General features: G+C 35.3%; 1 protein-coding gene across 3 annotated transcripts in view; it reads right to left on the bottom strand.

The window, feature by feature from the left end:
• The window catches only part of NFKB1 (nuclear factor kappa B subunit 1), a 120,291-nt gene that overhangs the window by 84,288 nt on the left and 20,687 nt on the right, over positions 1–15,316 (bottom strand). For 2 of the 3 annotated variants that reach the window (XM_037830347.1, XM_037830345.1), the window contains exons 2-4: positions 11,878–11,923; positions 7,601–7,676; positions 2,082–2,122 (exon numbers count right to left, since the gene is read on the bottom strand). In XM_037830347.1, the coding sequence (XP_037686275.1) occupies positions 2,082–2,122; positions 7,601–7,676; positions 11,878–11,916 (156 nt within the window). In that variant the 5' untranslated portion in view covers positions 11,917–11,923. The remainder of the gene's footprint in view (positions 1–2,081; positions 2,123–7,600; positions 7,677–11,877; positions 11,924–15,316) is intronic. The other variant, XM_037830346.1, reaches the window with a different exon arrangement.

The following is a 15,316-nucleotide window of genomic DNA, read 5'->3' as shown; positions in this document are numbered from 1 at the left end:
CCCAGAAGAAAAAAAGAATATTTTTCTCACCTTTACTTAAAAATTTTTTTTTAGTAAATCAGTTCATTATCTTTAATAATCAACTTCCTTTTGGATAGTTGGAAAATAGTGCCCTATATACTTGTATATCTTATTGGGAGTGGTATCAAAAAGACTGCAAGTAAAGATGCAGTCCTTCATATCTATGCAAGGACTTTTTAACCTGAAGATGGAAAGTTATAACTGTTTTTCTTTCTTTCTTTCTTTTTTTTTTTTTCAGGAAAGTCAGATGCTTTCAAATGCACGGTCTGAATGTGTTTCCGGTTCTACATTTCTGAGATTAAAAGTTTGTCAATCCACAGCCATTCATCTCAGTAACTCCATTTGCTTAAAATGAGTCATCAACCTCAAAGGGAAGGCTACATTCATCTGGTCAGAAAGTCTGACTTAGATACAACCTTCTTACTTTCACTGGAGTCACACATCAAAATAACATTAGTTTGGTAAACACATTATTTTGCTCACATGAGCTTTTATGCATCCACAAATAGTGAATTAAATTCTGAGTTTTGAACTACACTAACCCTTCAGTTAAATTATAAATGTTAATCTTTCCTTTTGACTAGTGGGCCTGTGATAAGGCAATACATTTTAAAATTCTTATTGTAGTATTATGCTTTTGAAAATGGATATTTGAACACCATACTTTGGTAGGCAGACAAATTTTAGTTGCTTTCTCAGTTTCACTGATTACCCAAATCTTAAAGGCTAGAAAATTTCCCAGGATGCCAGACAGCTAGGTGGAATTTTAGGAGATAAACTTCCAATAGAAGGGTCTCTGGGAGAACTGAAGACCTCCTGTGAGAAATCACTGCTATGGAGTTGGACGTGGAGGCAAAGCAAAGGAAAGTCATACTGGCTTGCAGGGTGTGTCATCTGCAAACAGCCAGAACAATGTCCCAAAGTCTCATGTGGCATGCCTGTCCCCACATCAAAAGCTTTGGTATAATTTCAACATTATAAGGATAGTTTGTTTTATCATAGATGAGGTATTTTTATCCTTTGACTGACTGCTAACCAAATCCAAACATACATAATGCTATGATTCTAGTAACCACAATATACACTGTTATTTAACTTCGTGACCTAGTATGCACTTGTTAAAATTTTACACAATGCAAAAGTGCTATACTCAGTCACCTGAGGTATTCAAATGAGCACTTAGGAAAGGTATTGGGTAACTGCAAGAGGGCACGTACAAGTGCCCTTAGCCTCACATGACTGTAGTAAGCACATCTGCTCAGAGATTTTACTGACTTTGTCCTTCTCACATTGTGGGGGATTATACCATTACCTCTACCCCCTAACAACTGAAATCTCCTACAAGCAGATATTAAAGATTCTTTTTCTCCTCTTTCAAACCGGTCCTATTAAATTTCCAATAAATGTTTATGCACAGAGGAGGCCACTTCAATTCCCAGCTATTCTGTACAGAATCTAGTGGTAAGAGGAAGAGTCTGATAAAATAAAATGCTCCTCTCCAGACTCCAAAGAGGCTGCACCAGAGGGAACAGAATTCAACTGTCCATTGTAATACTCCATCTACCTCCCACTCTAACTTTTAGTAACTTAGGTTACCTGCTCTGAAGACAGAACAGAAAAGGTTACAGCTTCTAACAGGGAGGAAGAAAGTTAAGACATGTGGACATGAATTATTGATGCAACTGAGTGTATACAAATTGTATGTATGCATATTTCCTTATAAATGAAAATGAATCGAGAAAACTTATGCCTTTCCTGGGAGTGGCTGTTAAGCTAAGTTGGTAAAGATAGTGAGATACCAAGGATCTATAATTTACTACAGCTTTATAGAATTATGTACTGAGGTTCAAGACAGTTTGAAGAATGACTAAGAGAAATGTAAATTGTGCATAGGAGAAATGTAAAGTGAATGAATAAAGTTGTTATATAATTTGGCAGGTTGTTACACTTCAAGATAAGCTCCTTCCTCCATAAAATTCATTCATTATCATTTAGTGCTCATGGTTTTATCATTAGACTTACTGATCTAAAGAAAAATCCCACCCCTTTAATCTTCTTACCTGTTTAGGTTGCTCTAATATTTGAAGGTACGGGCCATCTGCTAAAAGCAAAAACAACAAACAAAAACAAACAAACAAAACTGTGAGCCTTCTCAAATTTGCTATAAAATATAAAACAAGCAAAAATCTGAAATTATCTTTATAAATAGAGGTTTTTATTTCAGTTTTCTAGATAAAATTCCACAAGGATATAATTTTACTCCCTTTTTAAAATATTAAATTTGCCCTTATTTTAACAATAGTTATACACATTTGGAGAGCCACAATAAATAAACTTTGTTAGTCATGGCCCAATGCCCAACTCAACAAAACACATGATGGCTGGCAAGGATTGTGGAGTCAATAACCTTCACGATTTAATCTCTTAACAAAGTATCTTAAAAATTACATCAATTAAAAGCAGCAACCCCTTCCTGGGCACTATGACATTTTCTTTTGTCTTCACATCATTAGACACTGCTTTCCAATCCTGGATGCCTTCTTAACGAGAAAGTGCTTAATGTGAATTTGGAAGGAAATTCTAGTATCTACATGGTGAAATACAGAGACTAAACTCAGGCTACCTGTTTTTTCTTACACGAAGTTTCCCCTTTCTTTCCCTTGCCTGAATCGATAAGCACTGCCTTCATTCCATAAGTGGTTAGCTTGTCCCTCCCACTAGCCATTTAATTTGTCATATCGGATATGGTGGACTTTTCTTATTATCCATGGCTTTTGAAATTTATATGAAATTTTTAAAAATTATACTTTCATATAAATTCTATCCTAAAATAGCATAAGCATTTTATAAAATCCTGAAAATAACAATTTAATTAAAAATAGACATATGCAAATTAATTATTATAAAATCATGAAGGGATACAGAAGCTTAATCCATACTGACTGTACTGACTCTGAAAATTCAAAGGAAAATCAGAATCTCTGAACCATAAATACAAATTCTTCAAGATGAGAAAGTCCCTAAACTCCCCAGCTGGCTTTCATGTCAACAGTATAATATCCCATAATTCTGAAATAAATAAAGACATATGCTGTTTCTCACTTGTCTGAATATAACTTAAGATGTTTGGTGCTATAAAAATTCTAGGAGAATGATTCTTTGCCCAGTTTAATATCCACTGCCTCTCAGGTAACCATTCAAGACCTATTATTTTAGATAAATAAATTTATGATGAAGAGATAAACCCTCAGGTTGAAGTAAAAGCAAACTATAACAAAAGATAATTTATTTTTTTTTATTCTCAGCATTATGATGAAATTAAGATAAGGCTAGAGAACTCAAGGGAAAAATGCATAATTATTTCCTGTTATTATTCTATAAATTTATAGGGAAGTCTGTTGAAAACAACTGAATTTGAAGCAAAAAATATATAAGAAGGGAAAAATGGGGAGTGGCTGGACAATATAGTTTAGTTTAGATAAATCATCCTCTCTATCTGTATGACATTACCCCTGGAAATTTTAAACTACTTTTAGAAAAGAAACTGCAATTTAAAACTTCCCCAAAAATGACTAAAATTTTAATTTTTGATAAGGAAGTAAAAGTGATTAGAAATATTTTCTAACTACTAATTTACAACCTGAATGACAATTTAACAGATATGATCATGAAAACATTCCCTTAGTAATGTTAAATGAGCATATGAAGCAGATGGAACAGAACCCAAAGTTCAGAGATAAATCCACACACTTATGGCCACTTGAATTTTGAAAAGAGTGCCAAGTCCATTGAATGGGGAAATAAAAGTCTCTTCAATAAATGGGGCTTGGGCAACTGGAAATCCACATGCAAAAGAATGAGTGTGGAACCCTACCTCTCACCATATACAAAAATTAATTCAAATGGATAAAGGACCTAAATATAGGAGCTAATATTATTAAACTCTTACACAAGAAAACATAAAGACATATCTTCAGGACCTTGCAGTAGGCAATGGATTTTTAGATTTCACACCAAAAGCACAAGTAACAATAAAAACTGGACAGAATGAACGAAAATGGACTTTATCAAAATAAAAAAACTTTTGTTTTTCAAGACATTATCAAGAAAGTGAAAAGACAGCCTATAGAATGGGAGAAAATATTTGGAAACTGTATATCTGATGAGGGTTTCATATCCAGAATATATGAAGAACTGCTATAAGTCAATAGCAAAAAGAATACCCAATTAAAAAATGGGCCAAGGATTTGAATAGACATTTATCCAAAGAAGATATATAAATGACCAACAAGCATATGAAAAGATGGTTGACATCATTAGCCATTAGAGTAATGCAAATTAAAACTACAGTAAGATAACACTTCACACTCACTAGTATGGCGATTATTAAACAGAAACAAAATAATCAGTGTTGGTGAGGATAGAAACAAATAGAAACCTTTGTAAATTGTTGGTGGGAATGTAAAATGGTGCAGCCACTGTGGAAAACAATTTGTCAGTTCCTCAGAAAATTAAACACAGAATTGCTATATAACTTGGCAATTTCACTCATAGATATGTGAAAGCAGGGACTCAAACAGTTATTTGTACATCAATGTTCACCACAGCATTATTCACAATAGTCAAAAGATGGAAGCAACTCAAGCATCCATCAACAGAAGAATGGCTAAACAAAATGTGTTATCCATACAAAGGAATATTATTCACCTACAAAAAGAAATGAAAAGCTGGTACATGATACAACATGGATGAACCTTGAAGAGATCATGTTGAGTGAAATAAGCCAGAAAAAAAGGACAAATACTGTATGGCTTCTTTTACATGAAATACTTAGAATAAGAAAATTCATAGAGACAGAAAGCAGAATAGTGGTTACCAGGGGTGAAGGGAGGTGGGGAGTGGGGCATTATTGCTAAATGGGTGTGAGTTTTGGTTTGGGATGATGAAAATAGCTTGGAAATACATAGTGGTGAAAGTTACACAATACTGACAATGACTTAATGTCACAGAATTGTCTACTTAAAATGGTTAAAATGATTTTTATGTTGGTATATTTACCACAATTAAAAATAAATATTTTTTTTTTTTTTTAAAAAAAGACCTCCAAGAAAGCAACATCTGAAAAGATGTCATGAAAAATATAGGGGAGCTGGTTGTATTTCATTTACGTTAAACCTCAAGGGCCTTGCTTCTTTTTAACGCTTCTAAAAATTCTTGCGATTTTGCTATTTTTGCTGTAAGATTTAATTTCCTTTAAATATCTGAAATTCCAAGGTTTGGGAATTTTTTATTAGTGGAATGGGACCATTATTTCTCCTTCAGGGAGCACACTAAGAGTTAAATCAGCTAGAATATTAGATTTCATGTGCATATTTTTGCTTTAAGGCTAATTTTCTTTTGGCCACATTTTTGTGCCATGAAAGTGACATCCCTCTGTGCAAAGAAACTTAAGTTACAGCATAATATTATAGACCTAACAGCTGTACTGTAGCCCATATAATTTTCAAAATGTAGTAAAACTAATAATGGTTTCAGATTTCAAGAAATGCAAAAGATAAAACAATCCATATGAATATTGCAAGTTAATTTGATTTGAACAAGCTTTTTATCCATTGAAAAAGTGCATAAAATGTTCATACATCTCAGATTACAAAAACTGGATTATGTGCTGCAATGGAGGACTAACAGCAAGATAAAATATATTGATAAAAATGATAAGGTCATAACAAATAGGAAAATAAAGATTTTCAACTATAATTAAAAACATTTTTCTAATTCTATGGAGAAATAATTTTTATGGCATGAAGCTCTGACCAGAGTATTTACTGAGATGGTGTTTTTGATAATCTCATTTCTATGCGCATAAACTTGAAGAAATAAAAATCATTAAGAAAACATCCACATCAGGATACTGTTCAGCAATCACAGCACATTAAATAGACAGGTGTACATTTCCGAGAGCAGAACTAAGTTCTTATGTTTCCAATAAATCATTAGCACAAAGAACATGCAAAAGACTTTGAACCTCACAGTAAAAAAAGTTCACAGGAAGCACAGAAGCTACCAAGACATTTATTTATACACAGGAAGCTGACCTAGAGATCAAATTGGACAGCACCTCCCAAGATCTCAGATATGGGTAACCTTTAAAAATGTGTTCTGTAGGGTAAACAGAGAAAGGCCTCAGCAATACAATTTCTGTCAGTGAAGGAGAAGGTAAGCAAAGATATTTTTTACTTTCCATGTACTCCTAGAAATACTGGAGATAAAAATGCATAAAAGCACTCTGATCTAAAAAAGGAAAAGTACATGCCAGAGTAACGTAGCATTTTTTTATTAGAGAAGTTGTAGGTTTATAGAAAAATCATGCAGAAATACAGAATTCCCAAGTACCCTCCCTCACAGACACAGTTTTCCCTAACAATAGTAATTTTCAATGAGTATGACAGAAATTGGATCAAGTCTCCTGAGCAAGTCCAAGGTAAAGAAAATAGCCTGATGTTTCACTTCAGTATTACAAAACTCTGTTTTATGTATGAGCTCCATAAATCACTCACACTGCTTTTGAACATCTATTAAATCCCACTGGTGATGTGACGAGATGAACAGAAAATTAAGAGAGCCATTACACAGAGTTGATATACAAATCAATCAATAAAAGAAAGAGACTAAATGAAGTGATTTTTTTTTGATCACTCTTACGAGATTAAACAATTTGTAAATGGGAATAATTAATAAGGTCACATTAGAAAGGAAGGATTACTATCATGAGTTTTATCCAATCGGTCAGAATGTAAAGTTAAAAGTTTTTTAGAGAGGTGATTTTTCTATTGAGATGATTTTTATGATCTTGATACAATTTGCTTCCCCAGTGCCTAGCATACTGATTGGCAAAAACAGGCCCTCAGATAAATATTTTTGGAAGAGAACTTTAGAGTTTAGATTGCGCCCCATGAATGAGTCCAGGGCAAAGCACAGAGGAGATGATGAGAACCCAGAGACATGACTGGGAGGAAAGGACAATTCTCACATTGTTGAAGAAATGAGCGAGACTTTAGCATCAGACAAATTCATCGAGACAGAAAGTAGGTTACAGATTACCCAGGGCAGAGGTAGGAGGAGATGGGAGTTAATGCTTGATGGGTATAAAGCTTCTGTTTGGGTGACGGAAAAGTTTTGGTAATGGATGGTGGTGATGGTAGGCACAACACTGTGAATGTATTTAATACCACTGAATTGTATATTTGAAAGTGGTTAAAATGGGAAATTTTATGACGTATATATGCTACCACAATAAAAATTTTAAAAAAATTTAACATAAGATTAAAGAAATTCCTTCTGAGCTGCCCTAGTAGATATTAGCAACAACAGTAAGTCATACAATGAGTAACTGAAGAAAAACATCTTTGTGCAAATATATTTCAAAGATTATTTATTTGAAATATTATTTTTTAAAGCATAAATTATCATTTTCTTTCTGGATATATCACCGAATTTCTAAGAGAACATTCGTATATCCTGAATTTCAAGAAAAGTGAAAACAAAACAACAGGACAACAGGAATGAGGAGTTTTCTTACCTGTTGGCAGTGGCATCTGTGGTTGAAATAATTCTGGATTAAATATTGTATGATTCAAAGGATCCAAAGGAAATATCTGCAAAGAAGAAAATTAAAATCTTTCAATCATTATTTTCCCAACATTATATTAAAATTTTGAATTTGGAATACCGAAGGCATAATTACAGGGGAAAAAAAACAAAAAACAAAAAAACTAAAGCTAAAAACAAAAATCTGAAAATATTTCAGACTAGGATTTTAAAAATACCTTCATGAGACCTAGATGGGTTTTCACGTGTACAGAACTTCACATAGGGTTGGGCTATGTTTATGTGACGAAGAGATTTCAGAAGAGCAGCCTAACTGTAAGGTCCACAAAGGCAGGGATGTACTTATCTTCCTAATTAGTATATCTTTAGGGCCAAGTGTATTCTGATCACAGAGTGAATACTTCATAAATATTTGCTGAAAGAATGATTTGAAGCTGGCACCCTCTTAGAAATGTAATAGAGTATCAATTCAGAAACCTTGGAAATAAGCATATGAATATAATCCTGAAAATATGTATTTCTTTTATGGTGGTAAATATTCCAGTCGCTCAAATTCAAGGTCTAGAAGAATTAGATAGTGGCCCTGGAATAATTCATAGAAAAACTGAAAATACAATTTGTAGTCCAAGGAGCAGATGACTGAATGCTGAGCTCCCTTACATTCCTAGCAAAATGCAAATACCTGAAGTTTAATGTGTGTGGTAGGCTGAATATTGCACCTCTGCCCCAAAGACATCCAGAACCTGTGAAAGCTACTTTATATGGAAGAAGGCAATCTGTAGATTTAATAAAGTTAAGGATCGTGGGACAGGGAGATTATACTGGATTATCCAGGCGGGCCCACTGTAATCACTAGGGTCCTTATAAGAGGGAAGCAGGATGTTGATGTTGTCATGAACATTGGGACTGGCGGTTTGATGTGCTGAGCCCTCGATCATGGGACTTACCCTTATGAAGCTCGTTATCGCAAAGGAGAGTCTAAACTTTTGCATGTAATTGTGCCTAAGAGTCTCCCCCTTAGTACCTCTTTGTTGCTCAGATGTGGCCCTCTCTCTAACTGAGCCATCTCGACAGGTGAACTCGCTGCCCTCCTCCCTACTTGGGACCCGACTCCCAGGGTTGTAAATCTCCCTGGCAATGCAGAATATGACTCCTGGGGATGAATGTGGACCCAGCATCGTGGGACTGAGAGTATCTTCTTGACCAAAAGGGGGATGCAAAATGAGACGAAATAGTTTCAGTGGCTGAGAGATTCCAAATGGAGTCAAGAGGTCACTCTCGTGGACATTCTTATGCACTACAGAGATAACACCTCTTAGGTTTTAATGTATTGGAATAGCTAGAAGTAAATACCTAAACTACCAAACTCCAACCGAGCAGTCTGGACTCCCGAAGACAATTATATAATAATGTAGATTACAAGGGGTGACAGTGTGATTGTGAAGACCTTGTGGATCACACCCTCTCTATCTAGTGTATGGATGAGTAGAAAAATGGGGATTAAAAACTAAAGGACAAATGGGGTAGGATGGGGGGACGATTTGGGTGTTCTTTTTTCACTTTTATTTTTTATTCTTGTTCTGGTTCTTTCTGATGTAAGGAAAATGTTCAGAGATAGATTGTGGTGATGAACGCATAACTATGTTATCATACTGTGGACAGTGGATTGTATACCATGGATGACTGTATGGTGTGTGAATGTATTTCAATAAAACTGAATTTAATAAAAAAAATATATATTTCAAACATAAAAAAAAAAAAAAAAGAGGGAGGCAGGAGATCAGAATGAGCAGAATGTAGACTCTACTATGGCAGTAAGAGGTTAGAGTGATATCAGGAAGGAATGAGAAGCTAAGGAAGGCAGGCGGCCTCTAGAAACTAAAAAAGACAGGAAGCAGAAGCTTCCAGAGGAACGGAGCCTTTTCAACACTTTCATTTTGGACTTCTGACCTCCGGAACTGAAACAGGATAAATTTGTGTTGCTTTAAGCTACTATGTTTGTGGTAACTCATCATAGCAGCTATAAGAAACTAATACAGTGGGCATGGAATACTTTTTGATGGAATTAAATTCTACTTGATAACAGTCATAAAAATCACTAATAATTACTTATCCCAAGAGCAAATTTTTCTTTCCACTTCATCGATTCAGGACTTTAAATTCATATTTCTGAATTTGGTATTTGTTTTAGTCTAAAGCAGTCATCCATTAGGAATTTCTGTGGACAGCATAGAAACCAATCATATTTCACTCTTTACTGTTGTGCTAGTTACGAAGTGTGCTGAAACTAGTACTAAAAAAATAAAAACCAGCTGTACAATTTGTTTCCTTGTCTTTATAAATAAATTATTGCAGTTTTGTAAGCACATAATAACCTAGTATGCCTAATTAAAACAAGAGTAAAAAAAACAAAGCATTTAAATAAATTAAGACTACTTCAAATTCAGTTGTAAAGGATGCAAAGTTTCAACTGAGAAAAATAAGTTTGCTCCACTTCAATGCATAAGGGTAAAGCTCATCTATGCCATTGACTACTTAATGAAAGGGAAATACAGGGAATGGGAAAAAAATGCTATTTTAAGAACAGGCCCCCTTTACAAAGAATATTCATTAGTCTTAAGAGTACAAAAGATAACTCATCAGAAAAAAATTTCCTTCCCTCTGGTCCCAAGGTAGCTAAAATGACTAGTTAAATGGCAAAATACTGATCTTAGGAAAAAGAGAAGAAAGAGTGATACACTTTCTATGTCAGACAGAAGCTGCAGCTTGCATTGTTGGTTAGGTCAGAGCGGAGGGCAAATTCTAGAATATACTAAAATACTGAGGAAATCACTTAGGAGGACAGGTGAACTTTAGGAAATATAAACAATTAAGATCAAGACGAGGGAAAAAAAAAACTTTAAGGGCCTCTCCCCTCAAGAATGGAAATATCAAAGCATGCCCCACCCATGTTGCTGATTATCACAAAAATGCCCACATAAGAAAAACTTTCGAAATGAGTGCATTTTCAGCAGTTTTTACTCTTGTGCAGTATAAAGGACTATCTCTTGTTGGTAAGATTTCCTGTGCATAGACAGGAAAGCATGGTTTAAAACCAAGCAGAACAACCCTTATGCTCGTTAGTTTGCCTTTAATTGTAAGAGATAGCATATTAAAAGTGAAAGGTAAAATAAAGGTTTTTGATAGTATGAATAGCGAAATGTCTTTCACACTGTAATCAAAGAAAATGTTCCTAGATTTATCCTATATCACCATTTTTACTATAAAATTAGGAAGGAGCATCTTATTGTGAAAAGGAATGCATACTCATTCTTGCTAAATCAATTAGAAAATTACCAAGGGTAATAAACACTATGCAAATCTATAGAAACAATACCAGATTCCTTAAAAATTCACTTTGGTTTTATTTTTCCGATGGATTCTTTGCATGTGTGAAATTGGGAAATCCATTTTTTTTTCAGGTGGTTGCTGCTTAAATGTAAATGTGAAATGATTATAAGTATCAGACCAGGGTGTGCTGACACCTAATATTCCCTCTCCCTAGAATGCCCCTTTCCTCTTTGTCTAATCTAGTGAATCACATGTTCCAAAACTCAGCTTAAACAGACCTCCTTTGGAAAGTCCTCCATTACCCTGCTCTAATCTCCCCCCTCTTCCCTGCAAGGCAGCGTCAAGTGACCCCTTTCAATATTTCTGTTCCAGTCTGTGCAGACCGCTCTTTCAGCATTTATCACTATATGGGAACTATGTCTCTGTCTCTGCTCTTAGAATGCCAACTTTCTGAAATGGGGGTCTGTGTATCACTTATTTTTGTACTCTCACGTAGTCAATGTTCTGGCACATAGTAATGCCTCAATAAACAGCTGAAGAATGACTAGACCTCAATGTTTTAAATACTTCCTAAAGTCATTATATTAAAATTTTAATATGGCCATTGTAATTACCCTAGTGTCTGCAACTTGCTTTCAAAGGGTTCATGTATATGTATATGTATATGTATATATATATGTATATGTATATGTGCAAATTATATGTATAGAGAGAGAGAAAAAAAGAGAGGGAGAAGGGGGTGGGAAAAGAGAGAGAAGTCAAATGTTAATAACCAGCAAATTTAAGTGAAATTTTTTAGGCTATTCAACATTTCTATATGCTTGGAATTTTTCAAAATAAAAAGCTTAGAGAAAAATTTTTTGAATATGAATATATTTACATGAAACTCGTGGGGTTATATTATATGACAATACTTACTTGTTGATGCCCTGCCAAATATGGATTATCTTCTGCCATTCTGGAGCTGTATATTAAAACAAAACAAAACAGAACAAAATGTAAGACTGGAATGAACCTTAAAACTTCCATCACCAGCTCCCTTTTCATGCAGGGGTAAACTGAATTATTGTAGTAAGACCAAATATAATCCTTTCTTAACGACCTTAAGAGAAGGACATGGCAGAGTTCCACTCTGATATCTATCTCTAACAGCAGGAAGATTGCATAATCAAGGAATTACCACTTACATATAATCTAGAACCTTCACAGCAAGCTCACTACTGTGTCCTGGAGTTTGGTACAACTGGTATCCATCCTCTAGACAAAAGTTGTGCCTACTTGAGTTCTTGGGGCCATTTCTTTTTATCACCCTTATTGACCTCATGGATTTAAAATCTTAGCTCCTAATGGACATTATTTTCCAACCTTTAATCAACAGTCATAGAACTGTCTCCACATTTTATACAAACTGCCCAAGTTGAGAAGCTCAGAAGGGGTGGCTTTGCTGTAAGAAGGCCTGACCAGTGTTTTGCCTAGCACCAAGAGAGGTCTGCTCCAGTGTGCTATGCTCTGCCTTCTAGAGCGTTCCACTGACACAGGCCATTTCCTGCCATTTTGAAAGCTATATATAAACCCTGTAACATTAAAAGTGCAATAAAAAATTACAACAAAGAAGAGCCTTTTATTATCAAGGCTGTAGTCCCAGATTTAATAAGCCCCAGCCAGATATTCATACATTGCAGCCCCTAGCAATCTTCTATTACCCATAGTCCCTGATAAAAGCAAAGAACCACATGATCAGATACAGATAGTATCTAAATTACATATAATTATGGATTTATTTCCTTAGAAATATATTTATCATTATTTCAAATAGTGGTTAATTTTATTCAAATTTATTAAGATCAGATTTTAGGCTTGTCATATGAAAAATTAGAAGATCAAAAAAGCAATGCTGTGACCACAGACATAGGGGACTGGTGGTTTGATGGGTTGAGCCCTCTACCAGAAGTTTTACCCTTGGGAAGACGGTTGCTGCAAAGGAGAGGCTAGGCCTCCCTGTATTTGTGCCTAAGAGTCTCCTCCTGAATGCCTCTTTGTTGCTCAGATGTGGCCCTCTCTCTCTGGCTAAGCCAACTTGAAAGGTGAAATCACTGCCCTCCCCCCTACGTGGGATCAGACACCCAGGGAAGTGAATCTCCCTGGCAACGTGGAATATGACTCCCAGGGAGGAATGTAGACCTGGCACCGTGGGACGGAGAACATCTTCTTGACCAAAAGGGGGATGTGAAAGGAAATGAAATAAGCTTCAGTGGCAGAGAGATTCCAAAAGGAGCCGAGAGGTCACTCTGGTGGGCACTCTTATGCACACTTTAGACAACCCTTTTTAGGTTCTAAAGAATTGGGGTAGCTGGTGGTGGATACCTGAAACTATCAAACTACAACCCAGAACCCATGAATCTCGAAGACAGTTGTATAAAAATGTAGCTTATGAGGGGTGACAATGGGATTGGGAAAGCCATAAGGACCAAACACCACTTTGTCTAGTTTATGGATGGATGTGTAGAAAAGTAGGGGAAGGAAACAAACAGACAAAGGTACCCAGTGTTCTTTTTTACTTCAATTGCTCTTTTTCACTCTAATTATTATTCTTGTTATTTTTGTGTGTGTGCTAATGAAGGTGTCAGGGATTGATTTAGGTGATGAATGTACAACTATGTAATGGTACTGTAAACAATCGAAAGTACAATTTGTTTTGTATGACTGCGTGGTATGTGAATATATCTCAATAAAATGATGATTTAAAAAAAAAAAAAAAAAAAAAAAAAAAAAGCAATGCTGAAAGCAAATAATTCCCGAGGCAATTTTTTTTTCCCTTTTCTTTGTAAAAGTGTTCAAAGCAGTCAAGGGCATTTGGGACTGTAGCTGAGAATGTTAGCTGTTCATCAAAACCTGTTCTCCTCTATTCCACAGTAATAGGGTTGTAGCTGGAAGCATGATCACTCAGCTGGACTACACTGCACACACTTCCTTGGAATTAGGGATGGCCATTTACTATATACTCGCCAGTGGAATGTCAAAATTGTTGGGTGCCACTGCCAGGTCTGGGCTCATGCTTCCTCCATGTTTTGTTTTTTCTCTTTCCTGCTGGTTAAAACCCAGACAAGGAAAAGACCCTGCATCTATCATGCAGATGATGATGAATGGCTTAGGTGGTGGCCAATCAATAGGATGGCAAGAATCTGGATCCCTGAACAACAAGATTACACAGTGTTGCCCTGTGGCAGCTCACACCAGTGGTAATGTGAGAAAGAATTAAACTTCTTTTTTCTTTAACCCAGTGTCTTGTTGGGTCTCTTTGTTAAAAACAGGTTAGCCCTCACCCTAATGAATACATCCCCTAATACTCCAATAAGCCTCCAAAGAGGAACCTGATTCCCAATGAAATCCTCTCTTGCTGGAGCCCTGTGTTACTGGTGAAGCTTGAGAAAGCCTCAAGAGGATTCCCGGTGCAACACAGAGTAGTATCCAACTTTAACAAAAGGGAAAAGAAAAGTTCTGATCCCTAAAGAACAGTAAGTTCTAATTTGCAGGGAAATACTTGTTTAAAACAAGAAACCATTGGTTGGGGATGTTCAAATAGGTGTACTCAAACAAATCTCAATTAAGACAAGCAGTTTAAAAAGTGAAAATTCCTAAAGGAATTTGGCCATTGAAAATTCAAAAAAGTTCTGCCATTTGTTGGCTGTGCGATTCTGGAAATGTAACTAAACTCACTGGGTCTGTTTCTTCATCTATAAAATGAGAGATTTAGATGGAATGGACCTTTGGAAAGACAACTTCGTTGAGCTTGGAACATATTACCAGGTTAACAAATGATTATTCAAAGAATAAATCCCCTGTTTCATACCATCTCTTTTTGTAAAATTGGATTTTTATATATATTTAAGTGTGTATCTACATGAAAAAATTGTTAGCATAATTTTCAGCTAAATGAAGAATACTAATTTAAAAATAAATATTACAATGAAATACAGTGCTAATATCAAGTCCATGTGAAAATACCCATCCTTAGCATACCATGAGAGCACAAACGTCCAAGAAAATATTAAGGCTACCTTTGTTTTGCATTAGGTTTTGCGTTAATCTGGGTAAATCACCTGAATTTTTCTCAAACAATTCTGGTCGGTGGTCTTCAAAAGCAGAGGTGAAACTGTTAACTTGCTAAACTGACTGAATCTTCTCTGTGGCTCTGTTACACTGATTATACATATATATATATATATATAAACCTGTAACTGGTTTCCCTTTGTATGCTTGGGTTTAATATAAAGCAGCCCTTGCCCTAAATTTAAAAACTCAATGAAATCTACTTTATTAGTCTGGTGCAGGGTTATTATCATGATCACTATGATTG

This window comes from Choloepus didactylus, chromosome 3 (genome assembly GCF_015220235.1).
Source record: "Choloepus didactylus isolate mChoDid1 chromosome 3, mChoDid1.pri, whole genome shotgun sequence".
NCBI classification, from domain to species: domain Eukaryota; kingdom Metazoa; phylum Chordata; class Mammalia; order Pilosa; family Megalonychidae; genus Choloepus; species Choloepus didactylus.
This window is presented reverse-complemented; position numbering and strand designations above follow the sequence as displayed.